The 25,592-nt window shown below is 33.2% G+C and overlaps 1 protein-coding gene across 1 annotated transcript in view; it reads left to right on the top strand.

The window, feature by feature from the left end:
- LOC150096660 (A disintegrin and metalloproteinase with thrombospondin motifs adt-1-like) overlaps positions 1-25,592 on the top strand; it is a 42,895-nt gene that overhangs the window by 13,603 nt on the left and 3,700 nt on the right. Inside the window, exons 7-12 of the mRNA XM_090408673.1 lie at positions 2,407-2,548; positions 10,300-10,431; positions 14,227-14,383; positions 19,076-19,171; positions 20,928-21,082; positions 25,396-25,493. Of these exons, the coding sequence (XP_090264799.1) occupies positions 2,407-2,548; positions 10,300-10,431; positions 14,227-14,383; positions 19,076-19,171; positions 20,928-21,082; positions 25,396-25,493 (780 nt within the window). The remainder of the gene's footprint in view (positions 1-2,406; positions 2,549-10,299; positions 10,432-14,226; positions 14,384-19,075; positions 19,172-20,927; positions 21,083-25,395; positions 25,494-25,592) is intronic.

The following is a 25,592-nucleotide window of genomic DNA, read 5'->3' as shown; positions in this document are numbered from 1 at the left end:
GGCTTTCTGAACTATGCAGTGCAGCCACTGTAAGACTCTTATACCACCATACTTCAGCATTTCTGGTCGAATATCATCTACTCCTGCTGCCTTTCCACATTTCAAGCCTTTGATGGCTTTTTCTACTTCAAGTATGGATATGTATTCCTGACTGCATGCCTGGTCAGTGTTTTTTATCACTGTGCTGTCATCACTGCTTGTTTCATTTAGCAGTTTTTCAAAGTAATTACTCCATACTTCAAGGATATCTTTTTCTCCTGTTTTCATTTCACCTTTATCATCTCTAATTCCTTTTACAGCACTCTTTCCTCCATTCCTAAGCTTCTTCAACAACCTCCAGAATATTTTGCCACCTTCTTGATATTTATTTTCTATATTCTTGCCAAAGTCCTCCCATGACTTTTGTTTAGCTAGTTTTACACACTGTTTAGCTTTCTTACATTTGTCTCTGTATTCTGTAAGAGTAAAAGCTGACTTATTTGCCAGGAACTTTTGATATGCTTTCTTCTTTTCCTTCACTGCCTCTTTAACTTCCTGTGTCCACCAGGGAGTTCTGATTTTTTTATCTTTGCACACAACCTCACCACATGCCTCTCTGGCAGAATCAATCAATGTTTCCTTCAGAGTTTGCCACTGAATCTCCAAGGTTTGATTCCTGTTCTCAAACTCTTTCATTTTCTTTTCAATAATATTTCTGTATTTTAGTCTACAGTTTACATCTGAGAGCTGCTCAACTTTTATTCGCTTTAAAACTTTCTTACATGTTATTCTTTTCAATATGAAATTCAATTTTATCCTGCTCAAGACTAAATAGTGATCACTTCCAATTTCAAATCCTCTGTACACTCTGGTGTCCTGCACCAGGGAGAAAACATCACTATCAACAATAACATAGTCAATGAGACTTTTCTTATTCCTAGCCTCTTCTCTCCATGTGAATTTGTGCACATTTTTATGTTGGAACATGGTGTTAGTAATAACCAGTCCATGTCCTGAGCAGAAATCCAACAGATATTTGCCATTATTATTAGCTTTACTCTTTTCTCCAAATTTTCCCAAAATATTTTTGGGACAATAAAATTAAGAATATCGAAAGGGTTTTGAATATTTAAATTAACTTTCCGAAAAATATCCCGGAAAGCATATAACTCGTCATATAGTTCTATTGCATTTACATCTTTCTTGTTGCCGTCTTCAAGAGAATCTCTAAATCGTCACAATTTTTTTCGTAAATCTTCGTTATTAATTTGTAGTAATCTATACAAGAAATTGAAATTATCATAATATGTTTTTAGTTGTTCAAAACGTTCTATTAACGACCACATTGCAACGTCTTGAAGTGTATAAAACACATTCACTTTAAATTTATCTTCTGGCGATTGCGGCGTTTCGTCATGAAGCTCGTAGTCAAATTGTCGTATCTTCTTTCGTCGTCAAATACGTTAAAACTTCAGTACCAGTTTTAAATTCTTGTTCTCCATTCACCTCTTCACTCAGTTCTTTTGCCGTTTTTAGAACTTCTTTAAAATTTCTATTTGATCGATACTCTTGTAAGAATAATTTTAAGTTTTCGATAGATTGTAAAGCAAGTGTAATGTTCATATAAAAAAAATATTTTTGTCTTGAAGCATTTTACTTGTGTTTATTTTACATCAATGGGGATGTTCCATTTTTCAATCATGCCAAGTTATAAGAGAGCAAATAAATTTGTAGTCCTTTATTTTAGCACATAATGTTGTAACTAGTAACTGTAACTAGTATGTTAAGATATTTCAAACTGGAGCATAGGATTAAGACTATAAATTGGATGTGCCCTAAAATCGATATATCTCATTTTCCCAACGAAAACTCTCGAATTTATTACAGAAAATAAATCTTTTGATTTTCATCCGAGATCATCTAACTCAACTTGTGTCGAAAAGGTTGGAAAAGTGATTTGGTCCTCAAATGAATTCTGAACCCAGTTTTTTTATCCAAAGAAGTAATCTCGGTGTTTGTGGATTAGGCGTATTACTTTGTTGTAATGTAATTAGATAAAATAGTTGTACAGAAACATTGAAATATTACACTGGTTTTACTTAATATTTCAATTTAATACATTTGCCGAAATTTGAATTTCGGCAAATGCATTAAATTAACAGAAGTTAATTGCAAAAAATTATTTTAAAATTGCATTGCACACATGAATTGCTATGTATAATAAAATCTCTCCCACTCTCTCTCTCTCCGATTTTTTCCACACATTAATTAGATAGTAGTTAAATGAACTGCGAAAGTTCAAACATGTTTTCGATGAAATGTACCAAAAGTTATTTTAAAAGTACGTATTTTAATTAAGTAGGTAATTAAGTAATTTAAGTAGGTATGTATTTTAAAAATATTTTAAAAGTTATTTTCTATTTTCAGGACTTGCTCCAGTGGGTGGCGTATGCATAAAGAAACACGCGTGTGTTATTGTGGAGTTTGGAACAGTTAGCGAAGATGGAAAACCATATCCTTCTGCTGGGTTGCTTTCTACATACATTGCAGCTCACGAGATAGGACACAAGTAAGTTGAATTTTAAATACTATTATCACTATTGCACGAATAACCATAGTATTTCCGAATGCCTTCCAAGTGGGAACTTCATCTCCGCTTTGGTCCATTTGTTCCAGAGTTTTTTTTCGCAGATTCGCACTTTTTGAAAAAAAAAAAAAAAAAAAACATTTATTTATTTAAAAATAAATAAATGAATGCACTCCAAAAGAGCAGAAGAAACATTTCATAGATGATTCTAGTCACCAACTAGAAAAAGTACTGTAGTCCCTCCCCCCCCCCCCCTCAACCGTTTTCTCTTTTGGAGTAACTATTCTAGCCATCTCCATGAAAATTCATCTTTTTTGGCACAAATTCTTCCAGAAAACTACCAATCCTATTGTCCTTCTCCTATGCTCTGCAACTGAATGTGGAAATTTCTGCTTTGTCACGCATTATAAGAGAGAAATTTCTCCCTTAATAGTGCATAATCAAAACTGTTTTTTTTTTCACACATTCGCCTTACTGATATCAATGATATTATTTTCCTGTCTGTAGTACCTTTCAACAAATACAGATATAGAAATGATACAAATATAGAAAGAAAGAAATGATAGCTAGTTTCTGAATGCTGCATAAAAATATTCATTTCTCATTTGTTCCAACTTCAATAAGGTTTCTTCTTTTGATTTCTTCGGCACTTATGATTATCTAATATCTCTCATTGCCTTAACCTAACCCACCATCACTGTTTCTGAAATCATAATTCATCATAATCATAAATCATAATCGATGAGTCTTTGGACTACCTGGAGGTGACTAATAATAATAATAATAATAATAATAATAATAATAATAATAATAATTTTTAATAGGATAAAATGATTAGTCTCATTAACAGGGCTCGACCAATTATGCAGAACCATACTCGCCACTCAAAAAAGTTACTCGTCAAAGAACCCTCTCCCATTCTTTAATGAGTTTGAATAAGTCAATAGGCGATCTACAAAATTATTAATAGTCCTGTACCGTAGTTGGAGAGGTTAGTTTTTTTTTTTTTTAAATATTAAAAAAATATATATATTGTCCTGTCTACAGTTACTAGCTACTCGCCGGCTAGCAAAATCTACTAGCTATGGGCGAGCTTATTCGAGCTTGGAAAGATTATTATTATTACATCAACTCTCCTGACTCATCGAGAGAGAGAGAGAGAGAGAGAGAGAGATTTATACCATTAACAATTACATAAAGTTTTTTTTTGTATAAGAAACATGTATTATATTAATTACAATGTGAAATAAGTATACATATATTACAAAAGTCCACAGAGTTACGGAAAATCTCTCCTGCCTGTCATACTCATATCTATCATTATAGCTTAAACTCATTCGTACTCTTGGCATTCACAACATACTCAGGCAATGCATTCCACCACTTAAAATAAAAAACTTCTCATCCTCTTATTCACCACTTCCTTGCTCAATTTCCAGGGATGGCCTCCAGTTCTTGCTCCTTCCTTATTTTTCACCATCTGATAAATCTCTTTCGTGTCCATCCGCTAAATACCTCTCAAGAGCTTAAACGTCTCGATCATATTACCCCTTCGTCTTCTATCAGCCAAGCTCTGCAGATCACATGGCTTCAATCTGTCCTTATAGCTAATAATTTTTGTCAACCGCCTCTGACCCTCTCCAAAGTATTTTCATCCCCTCTAAACCACAATGACTAGATTTGAGCACGGTAGTCCAGATGTAGCCTAATCAAGGCCTTATACAATGGAATCACTACCATTTGATCTCTGCTGATCAATGTTTGTCTTAATATTGCAGCAATCCTCAGACTTGTCTTAATCACCTTTGCAACATGCCCCTTAAATTTCAAATTTCGATCCACCATAATCCCAAGATCCTGTGATTCCTCAACTTTCTTCCTCATACGGAGTGTGCATATTGGATACGCAGTATCCCATCTGTAGTTTCCAAAATTTAAAACTTTACATTTAGTAGCATTAAACGGTAATCTCTATTCATCTGCCCAAGTTTCTAGCTTATTCAGATCCTCCTGAAGAGCCACTACATCAGTATTACTCTCAATAACCTTCTCCAGCTTCGCGTCATCCGCAAACCACTGAATACCTACTGAATTTCAGTGACATTATCATTGATATAAAGGTTCAAAAGTAGTGATCCCAGCACAGAACCTCGTGGAACCTCACTACTAACTTTCCTTTCCCCCGATATTATCCCGCCGCACACAACCCCTTGATACTTATCAGAGAACCAATTGCCAATCCACTCCACCAATTTAATATTCAAACCCATACGTTGCGGCTTAAATATCAGTTTATCATATGGTATCCTATCAAGTGCCTTTGTAAAATCTAAAAAAAAAATACAGTATATGCATTTCCCTCATCAGCCGCTCTTGTTACTTTAACATAAAAGTTAAAGAGATGACTGAAACAAGAACGCCCCTTAACAAATCCGCTGACCTTCAGCGATAATATTATTTTCATCTGCCCAGTCTTATATTACGAGCTCTTACCAATTTTTTTTTAAACTTAACAACCACAGAAGTAACAAAAACTGGTCTATAATTTGATGCCTCCATTCTCCCACCACCCTTATGCAGTGGCACAATCTCACTTTCCACTTCCCAGGGAATTTTCTATTAGCAAGACTTTCATTGAACAGCTAAGTCAAGAGAACTGTTATGACTCATGGCGAAATTTCATCCATTCCCACAGTCTTGTTGACATCCAGAGTGCTTATTATTAAAAACAGATCCATCTCACATACTTTTAATCCGTCAACTCTCTCCATCCTCTTTAGCATAACACTCACACCTCCTAGAATGAAACACTCTGATAAAGTAATCATTAAACAGCTTTACAATATCATTCGCCTTGGTCATTAGACCACCTTTTGCATCTAGCAAGATCATTCGTCCACAACCATTCCTTCTTTTGCTAGCCTCATAATGATAAAAATCATTTTTCGTTGTACCTTGAATTTAATGCTAGCCTTCACTCATATTATAATTTTCCCTTCCTGAATAACTGATCATCTTTCCTGTTTGAACTCTGGATTCCTCATGCAACTGTTCGATACCTCTCATTCTAATTTTTCCATAACCACTTTTTTATCTGCAATTCTTTCTTAATCTCAATGGCCATCCATTTTACACCAAATTTTGAAATATTTTTCACGCCTGATATACAATTTGCTGCTGCTGTTGACAAATCGTCCTTAACTAGCTTCCGTCACCACTAACTTCTTTACCCTCTAATTCCTTCATCCATGGCACTATTCCAAGTTGATTTATAAGACTATTAAAATCGCCTGTTTTTTAATTCACATAATTTCCTTTCTCTTTAAGACTTTCGCATGCCTGGGTATCCCTACCTACCCCAGATCAATACTACATAGTCACTTTCACCAAGCAGAAGCAAATATTACATTTCAGTTGCCATCAAATCCTCTGACGCTACAATCAAATCCAAAACTCTTGATCCTCGCATTCCCTCCATCACATCCTATTTAAGACATTTGTCCCTCAAGAATTAAAAATTGAAGTTTCTTAATACCACAGGCTTCTTCCTCTGTCCAATCTATATATTCATAATTGAAATCACCCAAAATGATCACCCGCTTTCCATTCACCAAGCCAATTTTTCTGAACATATCCTATTCATTCTCCTTTACATTCCCTGGTCTATAGTCAACCTCTAATTCACACAATACACCTTCAAAGCCGTGGGCATTATATCCTTCCTGGCTCTCCATCCTTAGAGGGTGCATCTCATCAGTTATCATAAGCAATACTCCTCCAATCCGTTTCACTCCCTATCCTGCAGGAAAATAGTATATCTTTCTACCTCTATTCCTGTCAAGACTTCATCCTCTGTGTTTCATTAGTACCAATAATTTTAGGAGAGATTGAATCAATCAGTGCTGCTAATTCATTTCCTTTATTTTCAATGTTGCTGGTCATCCAAGTTTCCCTTCTTTATTCATATGTAAACAGTGGTGTGGTTCAGATATCCTTTTCCAATGTTCAGTGTTCTGTAATGGTGTAAGAATCGCAATCTGGGGACGATACAGTAATTGATATAATGTATGAGAGTTGAACTGAGAATAGAAACATTTAGACTCTTGAGAATATTTTAGTTGATGCGACAAGAACAAGTATGTGTCGGAGAGAGAGGGAGAGAGTCAGATGAATATGAGAGCAAGGAAGAGAGTGGAAGTGACAATCGAGACATTAGAAAGAGAGGTAATGAGAGGATGCCGTGAAAGTTCGGAAGAAAGAGAAAGCGTGATAAGGAGCAGGAATGAAAGTGCGAGAGAGAGAGAGAGAGAGAGAGTATGGGAAAAGATAGAGTAAAGAACGCTAGTGCGAGTAGTAATGAAGCATGATAGGGTGTTCACATCACATTCAGGGTGTGCAGAGTGACATGTTCGAAGAGTGCTTTCCTAGTGGAACAATGGAGACGGTTTTGGTTTCTCTTCTATTTTTGGAGGAGAATCTAACCTAACTTAACCTAAATCTTCGTCAATCTCTCTCTCTTTCTCTCTCTGTATATATATATATATATATATATATATATAGAGAGAGAGAGAGAGAGAGAGAGAGAATTTTCATAGAATTTTATTGAAGAAATAGTAAGTTCTACATCCTATTTCCACTTTTTAGTTATATTTTAATCATTTTTGTGAACGAAGTATTTAGTAGAATTTATCTCTTGTTTATAAGTTTTATTTGTGGAAGTCTGAGGTGTTCTGAAAAAGTTTCACATTTGGTCAGGATTTCCATATTATCTACAAAACAGACAAAAATATAAAAAAATGAAATAAATAAAATGAAATAAAAACCCGTAGCTCATCCAGAGTCCTAATGTACTATAAGTTTACAAACTTTCATGAATGGAAGTCACATTAAAAAAATAGGACTTCAGTTGCACTAAAATCTTTTTTTCTTCTTTCCATTACAAACATTGTTTATGTTTGTAGAAGTATGAAGAAAACCTTCATTTGCACGGTCCTTCCAAGTGGACTCTGGCATGTTGTTTAGTCTGAGTTTCGAGACGAACATTCTTACTGATAAGATATTCGTGAACGGATATCTTATCGGTAAGATATTCGTTCGTGAACTGTAAACATGTTAAGGTTCTATCTTGCTATAGGATGACTGTAAATGATTTTAATCGCCTGGTGTGACACCACTATCATCCTGTTTACTGGAGGTCTGAAGTGGTTTGAAAAGGCACCACACGGTTGAGTCCCCGATTATCCAATCTAATCCTTGGGTCATTCGCGGTGCTAAAATATGTTACAGCTTTATAACCTTTCGTGGATAGGATTATCATAAATAAAAAAATAAAAAAAACGTGATGTGTTGAAATTGTAGTCTCCATATTATCATGTGAGATCGTTGATGCTCAATTGTCCCTTCTGCAAAATGCAATCAAAAATATATTATAGAACATGTTTCCACACAAAGGAACTTTATGCCTAACCTGATATTTTTTAAGAATTCATATTTGTACTTTTTTATTATTTTATCTTCAATTAACTGTAGATAATCGAGAAGAAAGATATTTGTCTCCTTAATTATTTACCATTAATTCGGTAATAAATACATATATTTATCGTCTTAATTAAGTTCAAATACTCGGAGATTATCGCAGCTATTTTTAACTGGCTTATTTTTCCGGAATATATTAACACTACATAAATACCATTTCATAATTATAAAAATTAATAATATATGTTTTCTCGTGCTTCCATTTTAAAATATAGAAGCGCTATATTAATAATTTATTTTCACTCACAAGCGAAAGTTACTGCCGACTGCACGTGACAGAATTCTTAAATCCATAAAGATGAAATATAGGATGTGTTTTTATTTTTTTAAATATAATGACATGTTTTTGTCATTTTGTAGAGGAAGGGGCTTGCCACATCCGATCTGTAATACAAACAAATTACAAGGTACTTATTAGTTTCGTACTGATTATTATGCTGTGTTTAAAACCATGAATTATAATGAATATGTAATGAATATTTCATAAGGAAAATAGGAAAATAGTCATATTTCATAGGAAAATAGTCCTTGCCTTCCCTATTTCTCTCTTTTCCCTAAAAATAGAAAAGAGACTAATTTTGTGTATACTATACTGTACTTTATTTACAAATACACGCGGTATATGTTAGGAAATATCCGAAGTTTTACGTTTAAGATATCCCCCCCCCCCCAGCACCACCAAATAGTAATCGCTATTATCTGCATCAAGTAAACCCGAAATACGAAATTTTGATAAGCTTGATAATATATCGAAGCGATTTAAATTATGGTTGCCAATTAAGTAATATAAGAATAACAAATATTATTATTATTATTATATTATATTATTTAATGCCAATTCGCCAAGTAATCAACTCAAAAAGCAGAAAAGAAATACACAAAAATTAAATCGCAATATCAAAAATATTACAACGAGGCCTCGTGAAACTAATCTAATGGTTATTCATTGATAGGAATCATCGCACTTAACATGTGATATTTCTTTACTATTATTTTTGCTTAATATGTTAGCCTTAATATGTTAATATGCTAGAAGTACAATTCAACAGATTTTGACAATGCAGTTAATAGCAGAGAAAGCTAGGAGAAAAAACAAAAACATATATACTTGCTTTGTTGATTTTCTGAAGGCATATGACAGTATCGACCAGAAAGTGACATTAGTAGTGCTAGAATCCTATGGAATTGATAGAAAACTAATAGCTATATTAAAAGATGTGTATAAGAATGCAATGGCAGCAGTTAGAATAGGTGATGATTTGGGGAAATGGTTTAGAACAAGCAGAGGTACTAGACAGGGGGACCCAATATCACCAAACATTTTCATCGCACATTTAGAAAGAGCAATGGACAAAATGTGGACATTACATGGGATGATAATTAACAATCTGAGATTTAGATGACATTGTTGTTATTGAAGAAGACGAAAAAGAAAAAAACAATTGTTCTTTGTAGAGAACTACAAAGAACAATTCACATATTTGGGAAGTAAAATGACATATGATTTGGACTATAAAAAAGAAATAAAGATCAGGATTGCAAAGGGAAGAACAAATCTGAAGGCCATGGATAACATCTGGAAAGTAAAGTGATGATCAGCCTGCAAACAAAACTAAGAGTGCTGGAAACATGCATCTTTAGCGGTGTACTGTATGGATCTGAAATCTGATAAATAAGGAATCAAGAAAAAAGAATTTTGGCAGTTGAAAGAACTTGTCACACGAAGATTCTAAGAATAGGATGGGTATAGAAAATTACAAATGAATAGTTCTATCGGAAGATACAACCAAAGAAGAATCTAATGCAGAAGATTATAAAACGGAAGCTGCAATTATTTGGACACATCTGCAGAATGAGTGAACCATACAGAGAATGGATAGACGACAAAAGGACTAGTGTGGAATGGGTGTGCAGAAACTGCGATACTGTGCACTGGGGAAATGGACAAAGAAAGATGGAAGAAGATAGTGAAGGAGGCATCGGACACCACGGGCAGTGAGCCCATGGTTCGTGATGATATGATGAATGTATTAATTAAGTATTAATAATAAGTGGAGCATAGTTTAATTAAATTTTATTTTAATTTATTATCTTTCAAACTGTAGTTATTTGCTAGTAATTTGTTTCCTTATAAACTTTTAAAATGTTATATGATCTGAAATCTAATTAATTAAGTATGCTATGTATTTGTTTTATAGTTTGGGCATGCTCCATGATGGACCTCCAAGCAACAAATGTCCTTCTAATGGTTACGTCATGTCTCCTAGTCGTGGAACAAAAAGTGAAACTACGTGGTCGACTTGCAGTGCTGAATTAGTAATAAATTTAAAGTAAGATAGATTATCACAGAATGTATTATTATTATTATTATTATTATTATTATTATTATTATTATTATTATTATTATTATTATTACATTAACTCTCTTGGAGTCAGAGTCACTCGTCGAGGGAGGGAGAGAGGAGTTTAGATCATTTACAAGTATATTATATTATATTATATTAAGAAGTATACATATATTACAAAAGGCCACAGATTTATCATGGAAAATCTCTCCTGTGCAATATACTTCAATCTATCCTCCTCATAGTCAACAACCACAGTCCTGAAATCATTTTAGTCAATCTCCCCTGCATTATCTCTCTCTCTCTCTCTCTCTCTCTCTCTCTCTCTTCAGTACAAAAAAAAATCTATCTTCTATCTATCTCTTGTTACCAGTCTTGTTACTTAACAAGTAGTGCAACCTTCACAGATAATGTTATTCTCAATCTACCCAAGAATTAAAATTACACTTTTTTTTATCAAACAGTATTAAGTAGTCTGTAAGGAACCACTTAACAAATCTTAATAACTTGCAAAACGAATTTAATTCTGAAATCATACTGTGTTTAATAGAACTGAGGAAAACTAACACAGAGGGAGCACTATATCTCAATTGCTATGTAATGTTATATTATATAACAGAGGAACGCACACACATCTTTAATTAGTGTAGGAAACAAGAGTGACAAATGGACTGGGGTTGTTCGAAAGATTGATCATAATAAAGGGTTAGTAATGGTATTTATATGCACCATCAGACGTTTGCTTTAAGATTCGCGTATTCACTCATGACGTCATGATATAAACTATAAGCTATAAATTTGTAGATAGATATCTACACGTTATATATATTTACAGATGATTTAAATAATTAACAACACTTTCAGAAAGTAAATATTTAATATTTACAGAACATCAGAACATTATCTAGGGTACTGGAGGCCTAGTTGCTGACAGGAACCATTCGCTGAGCTTTGCAAAAGTTAATATTAAAGATCCATCGCGTTTTGATGGAGTCTATATGCTAACTGATTGTGAGAAAAGTAAAGGAACAGATTTAATAAAATTGCAACACAAGGTCATATGTCTTTGCATATGAATTACTTCTAAATATGCTCTTTAAATTCATAAGAATGTCCTCCTTACATTTTAATGGCATCATCCATCTGAATCATAACAAAATGTTTCCGTTCCCTCTAAAAGTGCAGTTTTTTTAAAATACTCACGACCGAATGAGTTTAAAGAAGAAAATCATCAAATCACATGAAGAATCATCAAATGATATTTAAAAACAGTGTAAACTGAGAAACAATTTAGATTTAGATTTATAGCTATATGGGGTTATCCTCCCAGAACTACTTCATATTCTTTCATGACACATTCAATGGACTTTGGTCATTGATTATATTCTATTCAAAAATTACAGTCTTGGTTTGTTAATTATACGAGGATTTTCTTATAATTATGTTTGCCACTTCAGCGATACGGATCCAATAGTCTAGTAATATAAATGGCAAGGAGTCCGTATTTTATAGACTATAAGTGATATCAGTTACATATTCACTCATTCATTTATTCTGTGTTCGTGTTGGGGACATATTATTTTAGAATAATATATGACAGTTTAATGGGTGGCAATCCTAGTTTTGAATGGATTAGGTAACCTACTCAAATCATCTTCAGAAAACTGGTCGTTATCTGAGTATATCTAGGACAGTATACCATCATCTCTATTCTACTTGAAAAGAGAGGTCAGCATCAGAACTAGACCTCAAATTCACTCTAGGACATATATTCAGTACAACGCCTATTACGGTACTTTCAAAATCAGGCAATGCATTTACTTTCTCTATAGGCTACCTGGAGTAAATTGAGAACACTTTTGTTTATTGATTTAACACAGTAACGAAAATGGTTGCTGGCTTACGTGTGCATTGTGTAAACGAGTGTGCTAGAAACACACACACACACACCTTTCTTTAGTAAAGTCCTTTACTGATCATCGAAAAAAGTTACAAGTCGAAATTTAATACTTCATTTGAATCCGTAAGAAATTAAGGACAGTTTATTATTCTCTGCTTCTATGCACTCTGAACGAAGACGATTCAGATTACCGCATAGCAGTAAAGCATCCAATGATAATATTATTATGCAGAATTAAATTAAATTTAATAGAACTAGTGGATGTCTTCTTTTTCGTTACACTTTTGCTAACGGAAACTATTTAGTCTAAATTATGACATTTTCCTATCATCGTGTATTAAATGAACCGCGAATGTTTTTTCACGAAAAAAAAAAAAAAACCTAAACCGCGTTATGTTAAATTGTTTACTAAACGTTACTGCCAAAGTAACGCATGAGTTTGTGAGAATGTATGTGTATACAGAGACTTCATTGTCAGCTTCGAAAAACGAAATCATTTCTAGGTTATCTAAGAAAGGAAAAAAACATACTTCACTGTGAAACCACTGTAATTGCATCGTTATATTATTATTATTAGTAGTAGTAGTATATTCAATTAACTGAGTTCACAGTCAAAGAGCAGGCATAGGGTATGACTTACACGTGTATGAAAATCCATTTAATATCATAATCTTGCTGCATTTTAAAGTTGCTAATATATGCCCATACACATACACAAGGAGTCGAATGCGAATCAAATGTTGAGAAAATATCATACCAATTTTCATAATTATTTTCAAAATGCTTTACACACACACACACACACACACACATATATATATATATATATATATTGGAGGTTCCTCCTCCTCCTTCCTGGCGCCTGAGGCGCCCCCCCCCCCCCCCGAGTTCCGGGCTGGTAAGCCGGTAAGACAAAAAAACCTGACATAAAAACGTTTCAAATTTCGGCTTATATATATATATATATATATATATATATATATATATATAGCAATTTGTAGTATTAACTCGGTACTGGGATATGTTCATATTTATATATACTGACTATAAACGAGACTAGAATAACAATTAAATTTATTCAAAACGCAACATGTTTCATCGGATTGTCCGACTTCTTCAGGCGTGGGAACATAGAAAGCAAGTAAACACTATAATATACTCTGCTATCCGATATTGGCACACGCGTGAAATCAGACGCACGCAGATACTTAACAATAGAACTTCAACACGGACTGTAGCTACAGTTCAAAGCTAACTGATTTTATAATAGTCGTTTATAGTGATACGATGTTTCTTATAGTGTTTACTTGCTTTCTATGTTTCAACTCATTGTAAAGGTGGGTAAAGCTCTGATCACTGTTCTTAGTATTTTCTCATAATGTAAAGCACATCTCACTAAAAGATATATACTGCAATACATTATGGGTGGGGTCACTACCCAGACCGGTTTCAACCGTTTTTGAAGTCTCCTCAGTGAGTAGCTAGACCCTAAATACCAAGGTTTTAGTAATACAGAGCCTTATCGACTTTACCTATAGAAGTTGCAATAAGGTGTTTTTATTTTCAATAAGAATAAAATACTAAGAATAGTGATCAGAACTTTACCCACCTTTACAATGAGTTGCCCTGGTGTTGTACCATCTTTAGACTTGAACTTTGTTTCAGGCGCAAACTTAATTGTTTGCATACTTGGGATTAGGAGTAAAAATAACCAAGCTTAAAATTACTTGGTTATCCTAATATATATATATATATATATATATATATATATATATATATATATATATATATATATATATATATATATATATAAAATTACTTGGTTATCCTAATATATATATATATATATATATATTTTTTTTTTTTTTTTTTTCATTCAGAAAATCATGCCTTTCTGATAAACCCGATTCCTCACCTAAAGATCGTGATCATTCCAAGTTTAAAATGTTACCTGGACAGGTGTGGGATGCAAATGATCAATGCAAAATATTTCTTCGTGATGCCGAAGCTTCCGTATACAATGACACTGTCGTTGAGGTAAGTGCTACTTGGTTAATACATTAACAAGTGATCGCATGAAATATGAATATCTTCCGGTTTTTTTTTTATTTTTTCAAAAATAAAAATAGAACCCTGAACTTATTTCACTGCTGAATGTGACTGCCATAAGATGAGGGTTGCATAAACGTGTTATCATGGAGTAGTCACATTTGGTGCTATTATCGCATGTAGATGAATCAATATATTTGCGTGTATAGCTTCTTTTAATTATCAAATAGAAATAAATTCTACTCCTATCATCCACTGTTTTTTATTTATTTATTTATAGTGCTCTGAACATCAAAGAAACAAGAATTACATATATAGTTTGGGCTTAGGAACAAAAATTTCGCTTCATAATCGAGTGATGTTGTATTGAAATCAGGAGAGATTTATATTTTCTCGCAAAAAATTTTATAAACATTTATACTAAATTTGGAATCGTATTACATGTGAGAATTAAGAGTGAGGGATTATTATTAAAATGCACACAGAGCTCGGGCAAGTTGTTTTTCAGTGAAGTAAACAAACCTTACACGAATTTAAAAAAAAAAAATGTTTAAAGGTAACTGCGGCACATAAAACGCGGTTTGAGGAAGTCGTTCTTACTATACTGAATTTTTAGAGTAAGCAACATTTCAGTAATCTGCCAGTGTTATTTGTGTGACGAAGTCGATTGTTAGATGAAGTATGAATTATTTAAGTTCTTCTTCTCTTCCTTTCTCAAGACGGATTGAATCCCACATACATAAGAGCCTTCCACCATTCTCTGCCCTTTTCATATGGCAACAGCTGTGAAAGTCCAATGCTGTTCTAAGGGCTTTATGCCATGTTAATCTTGGTCTTCTCCTGGGTCTTGTACCCTCCTTGAATGCGCGATCATTTGGTGATCGTGCATTGGTGTGCACTTACTAAGTTATGTACATATTAATCAACGACTATTGAGTGATACGAAAACTTAAACAAAATGTGCCAGATGAATACATGATGAGATTTATATATTTATCCCAAAATATCGTGACTTGAAAATTTTTATAGTGCCCAAAAATAAAAACCAATTTAGTGGATCTTATTACACCACCAAGTCACAGAGCAGACCCCCCCCCTCTCTCTCTTTTAATAATTTATTTACTTAGGATTCGATATCTAATATGTAACTGTTGTTATTTCAATGTGTCTTCAAGCTGCTTTCCCCTACTATCTTACAATTTAATATTCGAGATAATGTATCTAAGAGGTACGAAGTTATGATGTAATCTCTCTCTCTCTCTCTCTCTCTCTCTCTCTTTCTCTTGTCAAAATATGTTCAGAGAAAACTAAATGAAATTTTATGTATAGCTTTATTGCACAATGAAACATAGATTAACAGCAAAAAATAAGATTATGTTACTCTTACCACTACTATAATAAACACAAATCCTGTAATATTTGCGTACTTCATATTTTCAGGAATTTCATGTTCTCAAAGCAAGCTTTGACTTGCGTGACCTACTTCATATTAACGTCCGTAGTAGTGGAAGTCGTAGCTGAGTTAAAAATAGTGAGGTTACGATGCTGGATTTCCCCTTCGCAATAATGAAACAAAGATTTTATCGTAAAATAGCACAGCCGGATGTTTCAAGAATGCTAATAAGACTCTGTGTGATGGATAACACAACCAGCAAGTAAACACAAGAGTTAAATGCCATACACTCAAAAATTATCCTTAAGATTCCTTCATTGCATTAAGGAAGTTTTTAGTATGTTGCTAAAGACATTCGTTATTTCGTTCTATAACTGTGAGAAATAAATGCATACTTCAATTATTTCACTGTGACCGGAAGGAAACTTCTTAGCTAATTTAGAAATAGTTTAGTATTATTTCGACCTTTCACCAAGAAGGTCGAAATAACAACAGCTACACCATATAAATATGTATTCATCGGGTAATAGTAAAATCAATGCCTCTGCAAAAAAAAGAAAGAAGAAAGTGCCATGTTGGATGTATGCTTTTGAGGCTAAAACCAGAGCACTCAGTCGGGAACTATCCTCAAATCCAGTCAAATACCAAATTAATTTAGTGCTCATGATTGAAAAAATATCAATCACTAACTAATGAGCCATTCACTGACCATCACCCCAGTGAACCCAAGATACATGTAAGACGATATTCTCTTCAGTCCTCGAACCTTCGTAGCTCAGTCGATATCGACCATGCCTTTTGGATGGAAAAGCCTGAATTCGAACCTCGTCTAAGATGTGAGCAACCTTTATAAGGGCTATTCAACTGAAGGTGAATTAGCTGGTCTTCTATGGAGGTTTTTTGCTAATAAAAAAAAAGGGCGCCTCATATGGTTCCTTATGAATTACACCTAACTTTTCTCTCGCTTCTACTGTTACACTTCATTGGTACCTTTCGCAAAACATACAAAAGTCAAAAATATGTAAACTTATTTTTGACTTTTGTATATTTCGCGAAATGTACCTATATTAGTGGTGGTAGAGTTTTTATTGTAATATCATCCACAAGAGTTCAATGTATAGCAGCATTATGGATGTACAGAAAAATGAGAGAGAGAGACAGGAGAAACTTTTTAATTTTGTCTGAATGCCTGTGAATTATATTCATTCTGAAATATACATAAAAGAGAATTTTGTTTCACAACAAAGGAGTAGAAAGTGAAGATGAATGAAGATGAATAAAAATTTTCTGTGATTATTGTGTTGAACTGTAAAAATAGCAGATATTTAGAAAAGAGAGAGAGAGGAGGAGGAGGAAAAATTAACAATGCCATTCTGATGAACAGTGTCCATGGAAATATTTGCAGAAAATGCAAACAGCAGAAAAAAAAGTTTGTGCGAAAGAGGGTAGTGTGAATTTGTAAGAGATAGGTCATTGTTCAGCCTAATTACTCTCTTGAGTACTGAGTCAAGTATGTTCATTGAAGCCCTTAGAGGCACCTCCCAAATGTGAGAAAAATATTCAACGGTTGAATGGACTGTGATTTGTATTGAATTAGGAGTTATTTCGAATTAAAATAATTGCCTTCAGAGAGAAAATCTAATTTTTTGGATGCTGAGGAAGCAATATTTATAATATGTTTATGCAGAGAGAGAGAGAGAGAGAGAGAGAGAGAGAGAGAGGGAGAGACTTACGTTAAAATAATCCCGTGAAAAGAAATCTAATTTTATCTAATGATTTCAATGTTGTGGAAACTAAGAATGGAAAAAAAAGGTTATTTTTGGAAGACAGAAAAAAATTGATTGAGTTTCACTAGGATTGAATTAACAAGGTTATCAGAACCCAATTGTTGAATAGTTTAGAGATCGGAATTTAGAATCTAGATTGTAGAATTTAAATTGTAGAAGTTAATATTCTGGAAACTTTGGTGATTATTGTAGCACAATTCTCGTCAAATCTACTGTCATCACAAACTGTGTATGGGATGGGCAGCCAAATGAAGAAGGTTGTCGATAAATAGAACGAACAGAGTGTAATGCCATTATTAGTTGCGTAATTTGAAAATAAAAATCCATCCACCATCACACTTGATGTACGTCCAGACAGAAAGCTGTAACTCAGTTGTAGAAGTCAGAACACAGACCATAAGAGGGAGTTTACTTAATAGTTTTTTATGCCAAACCCAATCAAGTACTATAGACATATCAAGGAAAATGACTTGAGGTTCTTTCAATTTTGCCATGGCATTTATCCAAAGGTGATTAACATAAGCAAAGTCCTCTGTTGATTAACTGGTGGAATCCATACTGAAGATCGTTTATTAGTTGAGATGATTCAAGGTAGCGTCAAAGTTTAGTGTTACTTGATTTCTCCATTATTTTAGAAAGAAACTAAGTGAGTAAGTATGGAACCAGGACGTCTTCTGAAGAGATTCAACAATGACTTCTAAGGCTGGAACAGACCAATTTAGGTCTAAATCCTTGAAAAGCATGATGAAGTATGGACGGTAATTCGTAAATATTCATCCTTCTTAGGAAGGGGTTGAATATGGGCTAATTTCCAAGAGCAGGAAAGATGTACTGAATAGAATATTAAATAATCCTGGTAACATCGTTTCAGGATGATCTCATGGATTTGGAAAAGGGATAGAAAAGTGGGGAGTATTAAAATGTAATACGGAAAATTCAACTATATGCGATTTGGTAGACTTAAATGGATAAAAATGGATTACAAAGGCTTTGGTAAGAGTTAGTGAATATAATAATTTGGGTATTTGGTAGATAATGAATTTAAGTTTAGAAATCATATTAGTTAAGCAATTAATATTTGTTCAGTTTGATGACTGTTATTTACTCCTATTCTGCATGTTGGTTTGTTATTATTAGCATTAGTAGTAAGAGGAGGAGGAGTATTTACATTTGATATCAAGATTGTTAAAAGATTAACAATCTTTTCATTAAATTAGTTAATTTGATAGATAATAATTATTTGGAGGTATTGGTGGTTTTGCATAAATAAAGAAAATTGAAAAAAGATATTTATATATATGAAATAAAAGTGAAAGAGTGTAAAAAGAGTATGAGTGGATAAATATAATGGAGGGAGGGGAAATCGCGTATTACTTTTTGGGTTTGTCAAAATATGGTGATAATCTATATATAAGTATATAATTTATAATTATTATTATAATGAACATTTAAAAGTCGAATAGTTGTTTATTCACATGCACTTTTATGTGTTGGTTTCAGCTGATCTGTGATCAAATTCTTTGCAAGACTCCAAACAGAATTGGCTATTACGCTGCTGGTCCAGGACTAGATGGAAGTTATTGTGGAAACGAAAGGGTAAGATTTCAATGCAAAAGAAAATCTTCCTAAAATCAAAAAAGATTTTAAGATCCAAGCATTTACAATAGACACACTACACATAAAATGAAATTCATTTTGTAAAACAACAGAATGCTGTCTTTCAAAAATGAATAAGAAAAAAGTTGGTCAGAAAGAAATCTTCACTTTTTTCCTCTTGATGTAGAATACTTTTTTTACTTGGTCACCCCTATGATTTCTTTCAGATTTGTGTTTTGTTGAAAACAAAAGAAATTCTATCTTATTTTTCAATTTGATTCCATCTTGATTTTGCTTTGAAAAAATTTTCCTTCTTTTTTTTTTTCAGCTTGTTTTTATAACTTTTTTCTGCATTGTTCTTCCTTTGGTACCAATATTGTATCAACCATCTTAATATTACCTTCTTTTCGTCCTTCATTATAGGTATTGTTAAGTTATTTTATTATTTAAGCATACACTACAGTTTTGTATATGTACTCTATGTCACTCCATAATGTGCAAAGCTTCACACTTCACCTCAACCACGATCAACAGTTCACCTGAAACATTAAACTCTTCATATTTACGTACCTGCATATTTCACAAAATTCCTTATTTTGTGCAAGCGATCCCCTGGAAACCAGCCTGCCCATTGTAAGGAAATCCATCGTTCTCTATGAAATAGATGGACATTGCACTAAACTTATTCACAAAAGCAAAACAAAAAAAAGGCGATTTCTTCGCTGTTGATGGGTTTTGAGAGAATGTTAATCCCGACCCGCTTATTTTGTAATAATTATTGATCATATCCGTTAATTCCTATAACAATTTCAGTCACTATTTTGTCATCGATAAAACATAAATGCGTCAACAGGAAACTGTGACGCATTTATGTTTTATTAGAGCTCCATTCTGAACTGAAAACTGCATATTATGAAACAGTGTGGATCACAATCTTCCCACTTGTCATCATCTGACACTAATGAGGCATGAGTTTCATTATCCACTGATTGTTCATTATCCTCTGAATGGTTCATAGATTTACTTTCACCAGATGCATCGCCACATTCAGGATCAGAAGTACTGCTTTCAAGATCAGTGCATCACTATCGGAAAATAAGATGTCAATATCCTCATAATCATTAACTGGAATTAACTGATATGTCCTATTATAATTATTGAACGATGTCATAATTAAATAAAGTAAACCTCATGATAACTTTAGAAATAATAATTTTCAAGAAAATGTTCAAAAAATTCTACTCATACTATAAATACTAGCAGCCATATTTACAGCGATGAATAATAGAAACTGATATATAACGAAGAGCTGCCATTTCTGGGTGGTAGATTTTAATTGCACCCTATGTTTCAATCTACCAAATGTGATATAAAAGTTTTTAATATGCTATATCTTGCTTAAATAAAAGCGCTTTATTTCTCAAAGATAACTCAAGTTTTATTCTGTCAAAACCCTGCTCTAAAGCGGATACAAAATCGGGTAATATTTTATCGGTGATTTTTTATGTGCGCAGATAAATGACGATACACAAAGTTTTAACTGTAAATTCTTCATAATACTTAAAAAACTGACAACAAAAATTAATATAATAATAAATTATTAAAAGCACTTTTTATATTTTTTCTATAATATGGAGAAAAAGAGTGCTAGTACACCATAAATAAGCTATATTTATAAATACTGTTCGCTACTTTTTAGTTATGTATTTTATTAAATTATGTAAAAGAATGAGGGTTTATACTTCTATTTATATAGTGGTGCCAACATGGAGAGTGCGTCTCTTGGGGAAAAACGAAACCAGAAGTTGTCATAGGCGGATGGAGCAAGTGGCATAAGGGTACCTGTCAGTCTGGTTGTATTAAAAATTCCAGAGGCGTGCAAATTGATAAGAGAAGTTGTGATAATCCTAAGTAAGTACATTAAAATATACACTAAATACTATGAAGGGTACTAGAAAAGCTATCTATCTCAATAGTAAAGAAGCCAGAATTTTTTTTCACCATATTCGCTTTTTCCTCAGTGTTCTTATTAATATACCTCCGTTTTAACACTGGTAACTATTATTATTAGTAGTAGTAGTAGAAGTAGTAGTAGTTATTATTATGACATTTCCATGGAGTCGAAGAATTCATCGAGGGAGGGCAATCTACGCCTGAACTTCAAGCCTTGCAGCGCACATTGCAACTGGCGGGAATATGATTATCAAACAACGGTTCACTTCAAATGTCAAAAGGAAACATATATTTCGATATACAGTATGTTTCCATAAAAACCGGAAGAAGTGTGGAATGGTGTGATTCAACAATATCAGCTTTATTATTACTTACAAATAAGTTGTTACTCCAACGAAATCTTGTTAGAGGCGTGACAAAATAATTATTTAGTTACTGTGTATTATTCGTGTGTAGTATTCCTAGCAGAAACATTAACAACACATTTCTTTTCCCCTTAAGGCCGAAGAATACAATGAAAAGATGTGAAGGAGATGCTATACGCGTTCATTTCTGTGATGACGTAAGTAGACGATTATGATTATATACTTTTCCCTTTAAAGAGATACTCATATTCTGAATTATAAACAGGTTGAAGTATATGATTATATGAATATCATTATATAGATATACTGTTTGCCATGTTAAACGGGACTGAAAAATAGTTTATTTTTATAAGCACTAAACGATCCCGCACCACCTCTTTGGATCGAAAACACCATATTTAGCATCACAAATCCCAACACATCACTAATTTAATAAACAACTAAAATTCCATTACCTCTAATTTCATTCCGGATTCCTGAAGGCTAAAAATTTTATACTTTTTTTTCTAATTTTATTGCTTTCAACTTCTTTAAGGATATTTTATTCTCACATTCTCTTCTCCTCTTTCTAGAAACATTGAGAATATAAATATGTATTGCACTATAAATAATTTTAAACTAAATTGACAATAAATGAAAAGCGAAACAAATTACAGCAATTCGTTTTAACCATATCCTTCTCGTCTGCATTTGAGAAGTCATTCGAACACAGCGACTCACAGTGGCAGTTATTAAAATGCTAATATATTAATGTTTTGTGAAGTTATTCTCGATCACTGGATAAAAATAAACCATAGATTTAGTTAATATAAATTATTCATACTTCATAGTTCAGTCAGCAACCTCAGGTAGAAAGACACGTATTCCGATAACCTCGCTCCTGTGATCCGGCATTTCCATTCATAATGAAACTTTTTAAGTCTTAAAAGCTGTAAGTGTTAATATATTTTGAGCAATTCCATAATGGGTTCTAACACGATATAATTAAAAAGATATTAGTAAAATATTATTACTATTCACTTGCACCAAGTGAATTTCTGTTTCAACCAAAAAAAAAAAAAAAAAAATTCTTGCACGTGTTGTCATGATAAGAAACTAGGCCTGGCACATGCTGAATATGAACTAAATAAAAAGTAGTGTTTCGCATTGTCATTCTTCGTATCGCAATTGAAACGGTGGGTTTGTCACATATTCGAAACATTGCTTGAAAACAAGGGCAATGTAGTCATTGTAGTCCTTAATCACTTTGATTTTTTTTTGTTTTTATTATTATTATTATTTTTTTTTTTTGTGTGTGTGAGTTTTTCTAATAGCAAAACGTTGTTATTTCGGGACTTTGTCCCGATGGATTTTACATAAATTTATGTACTTGATAAAATCCTTATCAATATGTATCAAGCTAATCCATTTTTTTTTTTTTTAATATCAGACCATTAGTAAAAGCACAGAAATGGATAAACGTGTCGAACTGGTTTGCCGTAATCTATTGTTATTGCTCCGCGATGAGTCTACCGACTCCCTGAAGCTACTCATAATAATCCTAAAATTATATATTGCAATAACTCCTCCCCTTGGTTAGTCCGAACATAATAATTATAATATATTTATAATTATTATAATTTATAATTTATAAATTTTATATATATATATATATACTGTATATATATATATATATAGAATGTTTGAAGTTGAGTTCCAGTCTATTTGTCGAGAATAAAACGTGGCTGGATAGGGCACTAGCACGGACTCTGTTATAAGAAATGTCACGTTGGTGTTCTTCTAGGTAGAGAGAGAGAGAGAGAGAGAGAGAGAGAGAGAGAGAGAGAGATGGACTTTTCTGTCTGGTCATAATATGTGTTTTACTTTAGTCCGTGCTAGCACCCTATCCAGCCACGTTTTATTCTCGGCCAATACCAATATTGAAGGACAACATCAAATAGACTGGAACTCAACTTCAAACATCCATAAATGCTCCGATGAATTGGAAAGATGTATCTTGGAATCCAAAGAAATAGCTCTCGACCCTGCCCATCTAAACAGCAATCTCAGTTTCAGCCTGCACGATTTACATAGCGCTGTAATTCAGTTATGGCGCACTCTTGATATCATTCACACGCACAGTGCTTCACGCCAGAACTAACGTTCGGACTCAAACACAACTATTACTTATAATAAATTTAGTTCAATCCTTTATCCAAGTGTAAGCAAACAAAGTTTGCGCCTGAAGTATCTTCAGAACTGAGGCAACTCGTGATAAAGGTGGACCAAGATCTCATCACTCCTTGTCTTAGTATCTCCCATAATGCAAAACACATCTCCTTGCGGACATGTATAATGCTATGCATTAAGGGAAGGGCCACTACCCAGACCAGTTTCGACCTTTATTGAGGTCTCGTCAGTGGGAGCCAGACCCAGAGGAGGTGATACTAAGGCAGAAGCAATGGAGAAATCATATTTACCTATACGAGTTGCCAAAAGGTGTATCACCTTATTATTAAATTACTCTGGATTTAGAGAAAGAGGTTGGAAGTTTTTTAATGACTTTTTTTTTTCTTTTTTTTTTATGACTTCTTAGTATCACCTTGGATATATGCCTTAGTATCACCTACTCTGGGTCTGGCTCCAACTGACGAGACCTCAATAAAGATCGAAACTGGTCTGGGTAGTGGCCCTTTCCTTAATGCATAGCATTATACATGTCCGCAAGGAGAAGTGCTTTGCATTATGGGAGATACTAAGACAAGAAGTGATGAGAGCTTGGTCCATCTTTACCACGAGTTGCCTCAGTCTTGAAGATGGCAAACTTTGTTTGCCTACACTTGGATAAAGGATTAAACTAAATTTATTATAGTCTAACCAAGTAAAAAAAAAAAAAAAAAAACTTCCAACAACTACGACTTGTTCTAAACTCTGTTTTGTTTAAAGTACAATATATTTTTAAGATGTTTTCTCCATGGTACCGTATTCATCTGATGAAGTCGGCATTTCCGATGAAACTAGTAGTGAAACCTTATTAAATCTCTTGTATTTTTTCTCGGTTAAAATATATAATATGTTTTTTGGGTTTCGATCGGCATCTTTTTATTGTTTAAATTTGATGAGATGACTCGAAATGACACTGACAATCCCAGTTGAATGGAATTTATTACAATTTGATATCTACGATCCCTGTCCAAATCTGTTCAGTCGTTTCATTCAGGAATAATAAGCAAAAATAAGCAAAACAAAATTGTATATCAGGAATACCCAAGTCCAGAAAAGTTCGAATTTAATAAAACCAATAAAAAACATTCTTCGTGTGTGTGTGTGTGTGTGTGTGTGGCCGTTTTACCACTGCAGTATTTCGACTAACACCAAATTTGAGACACTTTTTAGCTTTTTTTATTAGATATCTTAAATATCAGATTTCATTCTTTCATCCTTCCAAAGCAAAGTTATTACATGCTATCATTTCAAGATATTTTTAAAGAAATATTGGTGCTAAAATTAATTGAATTAAACTATAAATGAAATGAAATGGACAAATTTTAATGATGATCCCAAATACCATTCAGATAACAAGAACAAAAATAAAAAAATAGCATATTTTAAGAAGCACATGACGGACGGACGGAGTAAACAATTCTAATAGGTGAAAAGCATTTTATAAATGCATCTGATAACCAACCTAATAAATAAATAACTAAATGATAACACCTAGCGAGACTTTAGTTCAGCTGCTGCCCAGAGTAATCACATTGAATAAGCCAACATTCATATTATTTTTCATGTATCCTTGCAATTAACTTTTTTCCTTCAAACTACTCATCGCTCTGTTTACAATAGCAATATACACAGAGACGTGAATTAAAGTCTCAGTCTATTCATGCATGAAAATATGCTTCGATTTCAGATGTGTTCTTCCAGAAAGAGCCCAGAAGCTTATGCGAGTCAGCATTGTGAGGAGTTTGCGAAATACGTGCCTGATATTACTGCTGTTGGTGTACAAGTAAAGCATAGTGATGGTAAATAGCACTCATCAACTAACAAACTATACAATAATTGATTTAACTTCGTTTCATTTAAAAAGTACAATAATGACAGCAGCAACCAATAATAATAAT

Source organism: Typopeltis vanoorti, chromosome 18 (assembly GCF_054136105.1).
Source record: "Typopeltis vanoorti isolate ZY-2024b chromosome 18, IOZ_Tvanoo_1.0, whole genome shotgun sequence".
Lineage (NCBI taxonomy): Eukaryota > Metazoa > Arthropoda > Arachnida > Uropygi > Thelyphonidae > Typopeltis > Typopeltis vanoorti.
The sequence above is the reverse complement of the archived record's forward strand: the minus strand, read 5'-3'. Positions and strand labels throughout refer to the sequence as shown.